At 43.6% G+C, this 15,438-nt stretch overlaps 1 protein-coding gene across 1 annotated transcript; it reads right to left on the bottom strand.

The window, feature by feature from the left end:
* Nucleotides 1-12,182: 12,182 nt before the first annotated feature.
* LOC108366798 (uncharacterized) lies at nt 12,183-14,275 on the bottom strand. Its single transcript, XM_017621279.1, has 2 exons — nt 13,592-14,275; nt 12,183-13,304 (listed from the first exon to the last, which is right to left on the bottom strand). Exons 1-2 carry the CDS (start codon nt 14,273-14,275, stop codon nt 12,183-12,185), a joined length of 1,806 nt encoding a protein of 601 aa, XP_017476768.1.
* Between the last annotated feature and the right edge of the window lie 1,163 nt (nt 14,276-15,438).

Genomic DNA, 15,438 nt, shown 5'->3' with positions numbered 1-15,438 from the left:
GGATACTGCGCCTTAGTGGTTTCAACTTAAATCAAAAACTTTGACTTTACAGACTAATTTTGTTTTTAAACGCTCTTTTGCATTGGCTAACGCAAAAGCTCTTATTAGGCGCCGCGAAGTAAGCGGGCATTGGCTAGTATTAAATAACTAGGTTAAGTCAACATATATTGTAATGAATTAGGCTCAAGAGAGCTGTAATAAATAAATAATAATAATAATAAAGTTCGAGAAAATACTCTTCCTTTGTGACCCACCAAGGCCAGTATGAATTCAAGTACGTTCCTTTCGGTGTTTGCAATTCTCCAGCGGTATTTACGCGGTACATCTTCGCAGTGTTTAGGGACTTAGGGCCGTTTGCACCATGTCTAGTTAACGCTAACTGGAGGTACATCCATCAGTTAAGCATGTTAACTGCTTTATCGGTCACATGGTATATGATGGGTGTCGATAACGTCGATAAAGATGTTTAACTGGGAGTTAGAATTAACTAGACATGGTGCAAACGGCCCTTAGTGGCGAGCGGCATTGTAGTGACTTATATGGATGATCTCATAATCCCTTCCATGGATGTAGATCAGGGTCTAGAGAAGTTGAAAGTTGTTTTAGGTAGAGCGGCCGAGTATAATCTTCGTATTACATGGAAAAAATGCCAATTCCTGACAACCAAAGTTGAGTTTCTAGGTTATGTTTTGGAGAACGGTACTATAAGGCCATCAGAAGCAAAGACTCAGGCGGTCAAGCATTTTACAAAACCATCGGACAAAAAAGCGGTACAGAGATTTCTTGGTCTTACTTCGTATTTTCGTCGGTTCATTGAGAGATACGCGGTGATCGCCAAACCACTGTCTGACCTCTTGCGCAAAGATGCAAAGTTTGTTTTTAAGGAAGAACAGCAGGCGGCCTATCAGCAGTTAATAGATACATTGGTTAGCGCTCCAGTTTTGAGGTTGTACAACCCAAAGGCTATAACTGAAGTACACACGGATGCATCAATGCACGGCTATGGAGCCGTACTCATGCAAAAGGTTAGTGAGGACCAGCATTTTCACCCCATTCAGTTTATGAGTCGCAAGACTAAGACAGCAGAAGAACACCGAAGTGGATCGAAAATGCGTCATGTAGATGCATTAAGTAGGGTATCCTGTCTCGTGTTGGAGGATTCGCTGATTCATCGGTTGAAGCAGGCACAACAGCAGGACGATTGGATTCGGGCAGTGTGTAAGGTTTCGGAAAAGGATACGTACGATAACTATTACGTGAAACATGAGTTATTGTACAAGGATCCTGTAAAAGAGATAGGCCATTCAGCACCCTTCATATTGATCACGTAGGACCAATGGAACAAACGAAGAAGGCATACAACTACATACTCGTGGTGGTGGATGCTTTTTCTAAATTTGTTTGGTTGTACCCAACAAAAAATACTGGAGCTGAGGCAGTTATTGATCGTCTCTCGAAACAATCAGCTACTTTTGGAAACCCTAGGCGCATTATCACAGACAGGGGTGCTGCGTTCACGGGTAATCTCTTCAAAGGGTACTGTGAGAAAGAGAGCATAGAACACTTATTGATCGCGACGGGTGCTCCGCGGGGCAATGGCCAGGTGGAGCGGATGCACCGAATAGTCGTCCCTATGGTTTCAAAGTTATGTCGTGAGGCACCTGGGAATTGGTATAGGCATGTAGATAAGGTACAGCAGGTTATCAATAGCACACCAACGCGTAGTACCAGGTATTCACCCTTTAGGATTTTGACAGGGGTTGACATGGGAGTCACGGGGTTACCAGAGTTTCAGGAGTTAGTAGAAAACGTGGCTGTAGACGATTTAGACGCAGAACGCGAAGTGACACGCCAGCAAGCTAAAGAAAACATCGCGCTAATACAGAAGGAGAACAAGCGCAATTTTGATGCAAAGAGGAAAGAGTCCACTAAGTATCGACTCAATGACCTAGTGGCAATAAGACGCACCCAATATGGTAGCGGGCTAAGGTTGAGACCAAAATATTTTGGTCCGTACAAGATCTCGAAAATATTGGCCTATGATCAGTACGAAGTTGAGAAGGTAGGCGAATGTGATGAACCTCGGCGCACAACCTCCGTCGCATAATACATGAAGGGGTGGAACCCATCGTTCGAGCCGAACGACAAGCCAGGAAGGCCGAATGTGGGAACACCACCTGGCAACCCTACTGACTGAACGAAGACTGTTGACGAAATGGACGAAACGCACGAGGACAAAAAAAATTAAAACGAACTGACGGCATAAGTTTTTGAACCGCGCAACCGAACAGACTGTAGCTACCCTTAAGTGCGCCGGCGTTGTAAAGATTTTAAAACAATTCATGAATAATAATTTATAATTAATATTAAACACAAACTAAGTGTTTTATTGAGCGGAAACTACGTATATATATTAGAATAAATGTTAAACCGAATTACCAAAAAAAAAGAACAAACCCGAAACTAAAATATCCGGAGAGATGTGGAAATTAGTTGTGAAGAAAAAAAAAATACAAATTTTCAAAGTGTGTGATGATAAGTGCGATAAAGCAAAGCAATAATAAGGACCGTACTAAAGCATACGAAAAACTGAGCACACATTCGCAAATTATGAGAGAAATAAGGCTAATAATTTAAATTAATCAAAAATAAGCTAAGGTTTTCAGAACAAAGGAATTCTAATGAAAAAGGAGAAATGATTAAAAAAAGCTAATGATATCCCTGCAAATGCAAAGAAAAATCAAATAACCAAAAAAACTCATGACAATAAAAACGAAAGAAGGTGACGTCGTTGGTGATGCTCCTCTGCTGGTCGCGGTGGCTGCTAGGTTGCTGTCAACTTTCGTTGGGGTGATCTCGCCGCTGCCGACCGCGCGGCGATGTATGTATGTATGGATGAGGCTAGAGTGGTCAAGTGTTCACTCGCTCCAGTCCAGTCTCTCCCAGGTGAGTTCCAGTCTGTTCTCTATGCAGCTTCCACATGCAAAAAATTCTTTTGCAGCGGCCGTTCACCGGCTCCCACTTTTATGTAGGTATATACTCCTGGCCAGCTGATCGCCTACGCGTTTTGTTGTTGCCCTTTTGTTTTTTCTTTTTGTGGATGCGTTACCAAAGCATCTTGCTGTGCGTATGTATGTAGGTATGCGTGCTTGGCTCTACGTTTCTTGTACTTGCTGCCCTTATAAAGGTAGCCTGTGTGGATGTATAGAGGGGCGTGTGTCAAATTTAGCCAAATACCTGTACGTTGATGGTGTCTTCACACCGTGGCCAGTAGTACTAGTGGGTGTGCTGTGCGTTGATGAGGATTTTGGTAGATTGTCTGGGCTCAATTCCCCCCAGGATTGAGGTCCTTTTGCAACCCAGTACCGGAGACCTGGAAGATATTAAAGAAGTCTTAAGTACATTTGTCATTGCATAATTTTTCTTAGGGACTTTTCTTAGCGTTAATCTCCATCTGCACTGGCCTTGCTCTGCATACACATGTACATATGTATATACTTTTGTATACACAGTTCTGTGCGTACATACATTAGAACTTATATGCACATGTGTATGTACATGCATACGCAAATCCACACTAAGTCCCATATATTTAAAATAATTTCAATGTGGCTATCATCAAAACTTACCTAAAATTCCAAATATTTTTAGCCTAAAAATTCAATAATAACCCGTTTAATTGACGGTATCCAAAAATCACGGAACCTAAAAACCGCTAGTTGCACTTTTTTGTTTACAAACTTCAAAACTCGCGTTCACTTGCACTTTCTCGGCACCGTAACTTTCTTCTGACTCACTTCAGCCTCTTTCAGTGCTGTTTTATTGCACTTCGCCTGGCCGAAGTGGTCACTCATTTCTCATGTTCTTACTCAAATTGAAGTTGTCCTACCACACACACATATACACAACACACACAAACACGCACACGCAAGCGCACGCTTAGAACTGCTTTATCGGACCGCCGGGCTAGCGAAGTTTCACCCCTTTAGGGCCGGTTGTTCAATGTCTGATTAACACTAATCGGAGGTAGAAGCTCTGGTTAAGTTCAACGACTGCTTTATCGATCACATGTTATATGCATGATGTCGAAAACGTCGATAATGATGTTTAACCGGCAAGTAGTGATAACCAGACATTGAACAAGCGGCCCTTAGTGTTGTATGGTGTGTACAAGGAACATCGAAATTATAGCTAGCTTCTTTCACATCCGGTAGATGCGCACACATACTAACACAGCCACACTAGGTGAAAGGCTTCGTTGCAAGATGTTGAAGAATCTCGCTTTGATGCGGATTATGGCTAGACGGTCGTCCACCGTCTTACGAGGACATCAACCAGCCGGGCAGAGGCAACTTTCACTAGGTGAAAGGCTTCGTTGCAAGATGTTGAAGAATCTCGCTTTGATGCGGATTATGGCTAGACGGTCGTCCACCGTCTTACGAGGACATCAACCAGCCGGGCAGAGGCAACTTTCACTAGGTGAAAGGCTTCGTTGCAAGATGTTGAAGAATCTCGCTTTGATGCGGATTATGGCTAGACGGTCGTCCACCGTCTTACGAGGACATCAACCAGCCGGGCAGAGGCAACTTTCACTAGGTGAAAGGCTTCGTTGCAAGATGTTGAAGAATCTCGCTTTGATGCGGATTATGGCTAGACGGTCGTCCACCGTCTTACGAGGACATCAACCAGCCGGGCAGAGGCAACTTTCCAGTTGTATGCCCTCAAATCGTAGTCCTTTAAACGTTTATCGTGGTCGTGATCATAAGCAGGGGTCTCATCCGAGGCTTTACGTCGCTTCTTCACTGGAATAAAATTATAAAATTTGTTTGCTTGAATAAAATTAAAGCTTTTGACACTGAGCTTGGTACTCGGTAAAGCTCGTTAGGCATAAGTGCAGAAAGCGGCCCGTTAAGCAAAAAAAAAATGAAAAAGTGGGTGTGGTCCGCCCTTTTGTCTGATTTTAATGGTATACATTTTTTTTGGGGCAAACTTATGTTTTCGGGATATAGAGGGGCGCAGTCAAAATTTTCAAAAACTTCCAAGAGCTATATTTCGAAAAATTCCGAACCAAACTTCGAAGAATTGGTATCGTTGGAAAGGCGAAAAAAATTCCTCTTTTTAATATGCACATATATATACTTTATGTCCATAAATTTTTAGAAAATCATTTAATAGAAAAAAAAGATGTTTTTTAATAAAAAGTTAGAGTGTGCACGATCAAACAAATAAATACTTTTAGTATATTACAGCTTTTTATGAAAAATTGATTGTTGTTTAATTATTATGAGAGTACATGCAGAATATTTGCAAATGGCAGCAGGACTGTGTTGCCACAAGAATGATAAAATACAAGATTCCGCCGATTGCAGCAGAATTCGTGAGAGTAATTTTGGCGTGCCGTCACCGTAGAGTGGACAACTGAGAGCGGCAAATAAAACTGCTAGTCTAGTGTCTAGTGATGTGCAGAATTGTCTGTACCCAATACTTAAAAAAAGTTTCGGTACACAATACTTCCTTATCGGTACCCGATACTGATTCTTTACATTAAACCTTCGCAATTATATGCATTTCAAGTTTAGAAAAAACCGAACCCAATCCCTCTACTATATATTTGTATCTGAACAAAAGGACCTTATCGTATTTTCCTTTTAATCGTATTTTCTTTTGGTCTTACTTTCCTTTTTTTCCCTTGTTTTTTTTTTTTTAGATGTGGCAACACAGTCCAGCCGCCATTTGCACATATTCTGCATGGACTTTCATAATAACTAAACAACAATCAATTTTTCATAAAAAGCTGTAACATCCTAAAGGTATTTATTTGTTTGATAGTGCACACTCTAACTGCAGATATATTGAGTGTAAATAAAGTGTCCAATAATAGACCCATACAAGTTCGCTAAAATTATAAACTTTAATAACAAATTACTTGAAAACTATAAGGTTCCGCGCTTTCAAATTTTACATAGACCCCTTTAGAACCCCCTCTACCCCCTCCCCCTCCCACTATTTTCACTAATTCCGTACTCGGGGGTTACCATTCTAAAATTTCCCCGAAACTGGCATCGATGTAACCCCAATTTAGCGATTTTAGGAAATTGTAAACATCGATGGCAAACATCGCCCTGCAAGAAGCCTGACCCATGATTATCGGTTAAATTAGTGGGAAAACTGACTAAAACTTTTCGTCAGTTTAGCGGTTAGTTTTGTATGGGCTTGGGAAAGTGACCACTTCTCCGGGCGTGTGATATTGCATCATTGATGTGATATTGATTCTTGCACACACATGGGCGCATTTGCCTTACGGTATGTTCACTCGCTCACACATGTCATCTAGTTGGTGATGTACAAGTGAGTTTAGCGATGAAACTATTGGGAAAATATCGCGATAATTAGTGATTTTTCTGACCACTATTCTAACCTCAAAATAATTGATAAATTAGTGAATAGATGGCAGCGAAATGTCCAAAAATACATGAAACCAATTTAAAAAATACAATTCGATTTCGTTCATGTGTTTGTTTTATTTCTAAAAATATATTGTCGAATATTAACTTAATTTCGCAATCTTTTTCAGAGCTACTGAGCTCGGACAATTCTTCTCATTTTTAATCGGGGTCTGAATTTTCCTCGCTAAAAACAAATGCCTCAGCGCCGTTTGGTCTTTCTACCTCCATTCCTAGGTTCTGCTGGAGTCCCACGTTGGCGTTGCACTGTATTTCAGCACTATAGTCACTGACTCCACAGTCGGCCTAAGCACACTGGCCCAAATTTTTTCTTCTCTATCCACATAGCGCTAAAAAAGGTTTTTTTGTAAAATTTTTATATATACAAATTGAATATACTGATTTTTATTATTTCTTTCTTTACGGCCTGTCTCCACACACACAACTTTTTGCCTACCAACTGTCATTTTTATTGCCTGACATAGATTTTATCAGAGGCAATATTTGGGCATGGGCATTTTTATCTTGATAAAAGCATTTGTAAGATGGCTATTTTTGCCGGATTTAATCACTTAAAAAATTTAAAAATATGTTATTTCACACCCAAATACATAATAACTAATATTTTAATAGAAAACAATTTCAATTTTTGCTTTTATATTAAAATTTTAATAATGTTGCCGTCACGAAGTTATCGCGCACATGAAAATGTAGGTGTCAAAGTACCAAATTGCTGGCAATATTTATCAAGATAAACGCTCTGATAATTATTGCTTGCCAAGAGCAATATGCGGCCTTCATTGGCAAAATTTTGCCTGACAACATTATCAAGATAAAAACTTTTGCCTGTGGAGACAGCAAATTAAATTCACCGACTCCCAGCCAGCAAAATATCCGGAAACGTATCCGAAAATGGAAACAATTTCGTATAAAAACCGATGTTTCATCCGTTTTCCGATTCCATTTTCGGACGTTTTTCAGATCAATTCTCCCATTAAAGTGTTCATCCGAAACGTATTTGCAGAAAACTATCGAAAATGGTTGTAAAACGATGCACTTTCGGCTATTTTCCTGAAATTTATCTGATTAAATCTTTCGTTGAAAACGATTTCATTATGAACTTCACAGAAACTTTTTCATAGTTACAGGAAACCAAACAAAAAACAATTTTAAGATTCAGCAATTATTTCAATTTGAACAAATAATTTTAATGTGTTGCTTCTGACGGAATTCCAACCTGGGACCTACTGCAAGCTAACAAATAGTAGCACACTTCTCTGCACGCTCAGCTACTGGCGAATACGTATACATGTTTTCAAATGCTCAGTTTGAACAAATATTTTAAAATTATGTTTTTTCGGATACGAAAAATGAACAAATATGAAAATCGTTTTCTGAATATTTCCGTATACGAAAAATGTACGAAAACTGCACTTTCGGCAAAAAGTACATTTCTCTGCTGGCTGGGTATGACCAAAATTACGAAGTTACAAGTTTTTTCCGCTTATGTACGTTCAAAAGCAGCCGAATCTCGGCGTTGAGATCCCTGATACGGAGATTTGCGGTATCGACTGACGAAGGTTGTCACACTCATCGGCTAGAATAGCCACGCCAGGGAAGTTTGGACGGGGATCCGTAATGCATCCTGCTGGTACGAAGCGAGCTTCAGCACCAGTGACAACCTTGCGGAACTTACGTTCACCAAGGTGGACGCAGAGAAGGTGCTATCAGTAAATTCCGCGAAGCCTTTCCAATCAGCTTTAGAAAAGTTGATATAGGTCCGGTGCTCCGCGGAGCAAAGTCGGTTGGTTTATCGATCGAGATGACTATGGGCAGATGGTTTGATGCCAAAGTCAGCATAGGTCGCCATAATACGCTGTTTATCAGACCAGCGCTGACAATTGTTATGTCTGCCAAGCTGCAGCAGCTGCCCATAATCCTGGTGGGTGCGTCGTCGTTGATTGTGCAGAATGTCGAGTCGTCTATCTGCTCAGCCAAGTCCGTTCCCCTACGATCGTTCAACAGTTTTGAATGCCAAAGATCGTGGTGCGCATTAAAGTCACCAATTACCATACGGTTTTCACCTCTGAGGACCGCACCAATATAAAAGTGATATCCTGCCTGGCAGCTAGGGACAGGGGGTATATAAACGTTAAATATTTCGAGCTCGGCATCGCCTGACCGGATAGAAATGCCCTGAAATTCTAGGGTGGTATCTTTGTGGTCGAAGTCTGCTTCAATAAGACGATACTGCACGGTGTGGAGCGTGATGAACGCTAAGCCACCACCATTATCTCTCTCACGATCTCGACGGTGCACGTTGTATCCGGCGCCTATTGGCTGTGCGCGGTGCCACCCTGTGGTGGTAGTGGTTGGCGTCGCAATTGGGATTTGCGACCGTGCAGCGTAACACGGGCCCTCGAAGTTGCTCGTCCAATCTCGCATGGCGTGCAATGAACATGTTCTAAAGTAGCACCAGCCAAGGCAGGTGTTGCACTTCACTGATGTCACGTTACGGAAAATCCTGGTCTGACATACCGTGAAGACTGTAGGAGGAACCAGGAGTTGTTGGCGGCGGCATGTGGGTGGTGGTGCGGTTGTGTCTGTTGTGTGGTCTGTCGTGGATGTGGTGTGGTCTATTGTGTTGTTGTGTTGTGGTGTTAGTGTTGAGCTGCTCAGGTGGACTGGGGTTAGCCGTGAAGGCTCCTCTGTTTGAGCAGCAGGGGGCCACAAATGATGTGGTCCACTGGCGATGAGTCCGTAGGGCTGAGCAGACTGAGGTGACTCCGTTGCAAGCATTGCACTTGGCTGAGCTGGAGTTGTGGTGTAGTAGTCTCTGGCATACAAAGCAGGTGTCAGTTTCTGTACCTGGGTTTGACTCGATGCCGGCCCTAGGCAGAAGAATACGTAGCAAATGAAGCCTTATGGACGAAAAATTCTGAGATACTTTGCCGACCTAAACGGAGTTAGATCGCCGAAACAACAGCCCTTGGTGGGGTTAAACTCGAGTCATTTCGGTACGTAGAACCGGCTGTCGTGAGAATTAAATTAAGTTGGTACTTAAATTTGGTTGTAACTTTATTGACAGATAACCCATTAAACATTATGTCAAAAGAGATACAACTAACTTTAAGTACCAACTTAATTTTGACTATGAATACGCCCCCTTGCGGTAAATATAGTTTTTTAAATATCATAAGGACCTACCTTAATAATGAAAGTATAAACAAAAAACTAAACATATTTACGTATTCTGCTTTCTAAAGCCAGTTGTTTTTATTTAAGAAAGAACATAGAAACATAGCATGTCAAGATTTTTAGGTTTAAGATGCGACCTTTATTGTTCACTATTAAAGCTGTTCTACTGTACAATCGTTCCGATCCTACTTTACTTTAGCCCAACATAGTTGCCGTCACTTCTTTTATATAAAAGTATTGCCGCTTTATTAAACGGTAAATTTTCGATAGTGAAAATACTCGATAGTTTTGAAAAACCGATCGATAGTTTGCTACACTATTCCATCCAAGGCGAACTTACAGCCCTATTCCGCCACACTGACAAAACTCACCGCGATGACAATTGATATAAAAATGACAATTGCAGCTTTTTGGTATTCGCAGCAAAATTCAAAAGCTCGAATCATGCCAATTGTCATTTTTATTGTCATGACCTTTTGGGCAGGTGACAAGGCAAAAACATATGTTTGTGTTGATATAAAAAGTGCGACGATTTAATAAATTTGTGAAAAAAATATAAAAAATACTAATTTCAATGGCAGAACAAATTCTAGTTATTTGCGCAGCCGTGCTTGTGGAAGACGAGCAAAAGCTGGAAAGGAAGCGACTTTTGAGGAAGCTCAGGGACGACAGCGACCCGTTTTCGATCCAGGAGATAGTTTTTATCCAGAATTTTTGCTTTCCTAAATCACTTTGTCGCGAACTAATGCAACAATTGGAACCGCGCGACCCTCAGAAATCCGGCATCCCTTTTATAATAAGATTTTTGGGGAGCCTGTATTTCTACACACATGGTTCATACCAGAAGTGTGTAGGAAACAACTTCCAAATTGCGATGAGCCAGCCGTCGGTGTCGCGCGCCATTCATCACATCTCAAAGATAATAACGGATGTTAAGGGCGGCGAAATAAAGTTCCCCAAAACTTCAAATGAGGTCTTGGAAGTTAAAACGGGGTAATAAATAGAATTTTTAAAAAAGGAAAATTAAATTTATGTTATATCATTACTTTCAGCTTTTATACGGCATTTAAGATCAAGGGAACGATAGGTGCTGTTGACTGAACGCACATAGGCATAGTCGCTCCATCATCAACAGACCCAAGTAACCCTTGTTCCGCAGACGGGCGCGAGGGCCAAAATAAAACTCAATATTATTAGTGGTTGCTGTAATAATTGCACAGATATTGCTATCGTTGATTGATTGCGATTGCTTGTTGGTTGTTTTATTTTCCTGCAAGTTAAGATTTTATAAAATTTGACAATGTTAACTCAGTACAATCTTAAAATCTAATAGCCTTACACTTTGCGTGTCCTCGCGCCTTTTTGTCTTCGGAATAAAATTATGGCGCTTTACATTTGACAGATACGAACATTTGACAAATACGAATACAATCGGCAGCGTTGCCGGACTTAACAAACTTTGATTTATGCACCACGCAGGGTTGCATCGCTAAATTCAAAAATATCTAAACTCTACAAGTATGTTCCTTCACAACATCCCGGGCCCCGTGAATCTACCCGCTGCTAGATTCACCAACGTCTAGCTTCGCCACCATACAAGCAGGTCTCCGGAACGTCCCTCCAGCCGTCTTCACTTCTGCCACACGGACCTGCCCATCCTTGCCTGGTTTGACGCTAACGACTCGACCGATCGGCCACCTGGATCGATGCATGCGATCATCGCAGACCAAGACCAAATCTCCCAAAGACAACGGCTCCACGGGTTTCCTCCACTTCGTTCGGCGGCATAAGTCCGGAAGATATTCCGCCAGCCACCGCTTCCAGAAGCGATGGTGAATCTGCTGCATTTTTCGCCACTGCGTTCGCGTCGCCTTAAAGGATTCTTCTTGCGGATATGGAGTCTGCTCTGAGTTTTCTGTGCCTAGGAGGAAATGATTAGGGGTTAAAGGTTCTTCATCAGGAGCGTCAAGTGGGATATGCGTAAGCGGGCGCGAGTTCACAGCGTTTTCGGCTTCACACATGACGCTATACAGCGTCTGCTCTTTCAACCTTTCGCTATTCAATGCATGTTGCATGGCATGCTTTACACTACGTACCAAGCGCTCCCAACATCTGCCGGCGTGTCGGCTCAACGGACAGTTTAACACCCATTCTATGTTTTGATTTGCCAATGCCTCGGGGATCCTTCCCTCTTCGAAGTCTTTGAGTTGACGCTGTATTTCCCGATCTGCTCCTATGAAGTTGGTGCCATTATCTGACCTAATCCGCACCGGGGTTCCACGTCGGCGCATAAAATTCTTGATGCAGAGTAAACAAGTATCTGTAGTTAAATCGATAGCTATCTCAAGGTGTATGGCGCGTGTCGTCAAACACGTAAATAACGCGATCCACCGCTTTTCTGTACGCCTCCCAGACACGATCAGAAATGGACCCATGTAGTCAAGACCTACATACGTGAACGGTCGTACAAATGGCGTAAGGCGATCAGCTGGCAGTTGTCCCATTTGTGGCACATCTGGCTTCGCACGTCTTCTTTTGCATTCAAGGCACCTCTTGGCTGCTTTTCGTACTTCTTCNATCCTTGCCTGGTTTGACGCTAACGACTCGACCGATCGGCCACCTGGATCGATGCATGCGATCATCGCAGACCAAGACCAAATCTCCCAAAGACAACGGCTCCACGGGTTTCCTCCACTTCGTTCGGCGGCATAAGTCCGGAAGATATTCCGCCAGCCACCGCTTCCAGAAGCGATGGTGAATCTGCTGCATTTTTCGCCACTGCGTTCGCGTCGCCTTAAAGGATTCTTCTTGCGGATATGGAGTCTGCTCTGAGTTTTCTGTGCCTAGGAGGAAATGATTAGGGGTTAAAGGTTCTTCATCAGGAGCGTCAAGTGGGATATGCGTAAGCGGGCGCGAGTTCACAGCGTTTTCGGCTTCACACATGACGCTATACAGCGTCTGCTCTTTCAACCTTTCGCTATTCAATGCATGTTGCATGGCATGCTTTACACTACGTACCAAGCGCTCCCAACATCTGCCGGCGTGTCGGCTCAACGGACAGTTTAACACCCATTCTATGTTTTGATTTGCCAATGCCTCGGGGATCCTTCCCTCTTCGAAGTCTTTGAGTTGACGCTGTATTTCCCGATCTGCTCCTATGAAGTTGGTGCCATTATCTGACCTAATCCGCACCGGGGTTCCACGTCGGCGCATAAAATTCTTGATGCAGAGTAAACAAGTATCTGTAGTTAAATCGATAGCTATCTCAAGGTGTATGGCGCGTGTCGTCAAACACGTAAATAACGCGATCCACCGCTTTTCTGTACGCCTCCCAGACACGATCAGAAATGGACCCATGTAGTCAAGACCTACATACGTGAACGGTCGTACAAATGGCGTAAGGCGATCAGCTGGCAGTTGTCCCATTTGTGGCACATCTGGCTTCGCACGTCTTCTTTTGCATTCAAGGCACCTCTTGGCTGCTTTTCGTACTTCTTCGCGGATATGGGGGATCCAATATTTGCGTCGTAACTCCGACACGATGGTGTTCTCACTCTGGTGCTTCCATATACGATGGTACAAGTCGACGAGAGTATTGGTGACATGGTGTCCTTGTGGCATCACGGCGGGTCGACGTGTATACGGGTGTACTGCGTCAGCATTCTGCAGGCGGCTCGTATCAACCGCATAAAGTTTGAATATTTGAGCAAAAGGTTATCATTTATTCTAGTAAAAAATAGCTGGTGTTTAGTTCGTAGTTCTTCGCGCGTACTTTCGATGTCGTTAGTTTTGGGCCAGTAAGATTCATCCTCCTTCAAGAATCCTGGACCACCAATCCAGGATGACTCACTCGCATTACTTCGGAGTCTGGTACCGAAGTCCGCCGGATTTAAAGCTCCCGATACCCACCTCCAGTCGCTTGGATTCGTCCCGTCCAGGATCTCACTCACCCGATGAGCAACGTAAGGTTTGTATCTCCTATGGTCTGAAGCTATCCAGGCGTGAACAGTCTTCGAATCCGTCCACATGACGACGCGTGACGGTTTGACATCGTGGTTTTTTGACACCATTATCTTCAGACGAGAGGCTAGTACTGCCGCTTGCAACTCCAGTCTCGGAATCGTTGTAAGTTTTGGGGGTGCGCATTTGGTTTTCCCTGCCACTAGTGCCACTTCTACGCTGCGGTCAGTTTTGATGCGCCAGTACGCTACCGCAGCGAAAGCCGCCTCGCTTGCGTCAGCAAAGACGTGGAGTTCCACAACTCCCGTTGTAAATGACGCACTGTAGCAACGTGGCACTCTGATACCTTCGATGTAGCTCAACGTATTTAGCCATAACTTCCAAACAGTTTTCGCCTCCTCCGAGATTTCGTCATCCCAACCGGTTCCAGCTCTCCATACCATCTGCAGCAACAACTTGGCCTTGAGCACATGTTCCGCGGCAACGCCGAAGGGATCGGAGACGGACATCATTACGCGCAATAGTTCACGCTTAGTTGGAGTACGCTGACCTTGTAACAGCTCCGGGTCAACGCGACCGAAGGCCAAAACGAACCTTAGCTCATCGCTCCTCGTGTCCCATTGCATTCCGAGAACCTTCTGATGACCTGCCTCAGGTTTGTCGAAGTCTTTCATCGTTCCAACATACTGGCCATCATCTAGGGCATCGCTCACCGCTCGCGAATTGGACACGAATCCTTTCAAATTGAATCCGCCTGCCCGATGAATTTACTTAACTTGTTTCGCAATGCTCACGGCTTCCTCTACGTCCGCAAAGCAGTGAACGGAATCATCTACGTAGCGTTTATTTAATATAGCCTCGACCGCCTCGGGGAATTCTCCGACAAACTCCAACGCATTTTTATTCTTAACAAATTGCGCCGAACAGGGAGAACAAGTGGCTCCAAAAGTCATCACTCGCATGGAGTATTCCTGTATATCATCACCGGGTTTCTCCCTCCACAAGAATCTCTGCGCTGTTGGTCTTCCACTCGTACGACGATCTGGTGGAACATTTCTTCAACGTCGGCGCTGACAGCTATCGGCCTCTGACGGAACTTCATCAAGACTTCGAGCAACGGCCTGCCCAAGTCTGGACCGCTCAACAAATAAGAGTTTAAAGATCTCCCAGGAACTTGCGCTGCTGCGTCGAACACGAGACGTACCTTTCCTGGTTTGTTCGGATTAAAAACCCCAAAGTGGGGCAAATACCATGTGCGTGGGTGTTGTGCGGAGACTTCGTCTGCTGCGAGCCTCCTTGAATAGCCTTTTGCTTCGTAGCTTCTCATCATCCTAATGTATTCGCGTCTTAATTGCTCATTGCTTGCCAATTTCCGCTCTAGTGCCAGAAGCCTCTTCTCTGCCACTCCTCGGCTATTTATTTCCTATTAAATCTTCGTCGTTCCTCCACAACAGTCCCGTCTCATAGCGCTCGCCCACGCGAACTGTTGTTTGTTCCAGTATGGCACGTGCTCTCACTTCATCCTCTGGTTTAATATGTTTGACAGCAGTAGAAACGCCTAAGTCGTCACTCACCACGAAGTTTTTGACGAGCTCCTCAATGCTTTCAACTCCCGACGCCGTATCTGCGGGGTTTTCTCGCACCAAAAATACGCGCTGATTTTTGTCGCTTCTGTTCCCTAGGGAACCGTAAATCACCCATCCAACCTTGGTCAATACTGCAGCCGGACCCCGACGACCATCGTCGGCAATACGTTTCGCGATACCTAAATGCACGTTGTCCAACCCAATCAACAAGTCTGGAGTAGCATCTGAGTAACCCACTAATGGCAGTCTCT

The sequence above is a fragment of the Rhagoletis zephyria genome, unplaced genomic scaffold (assembly GCF_001687245.7).
Source record: "Rhagoletis zephyria isolate East Lansing unplaced genomic scaffold, Rhagoletis_zephyria_1.1 Rzeph_scaffold_02404, whole genome shotgun sequence".
NCBI lineage: Eukaryota > Metazoa > Arthropoda > Insecta > Diptera > Tephritidae > Rhagoletis > Rhagoletis zephyria.
The sequence above is the reverse complement of the archived record's forward strand: the minus strand, read 5'-3'. Positions and strand labels throughout refer to the sequence as shown.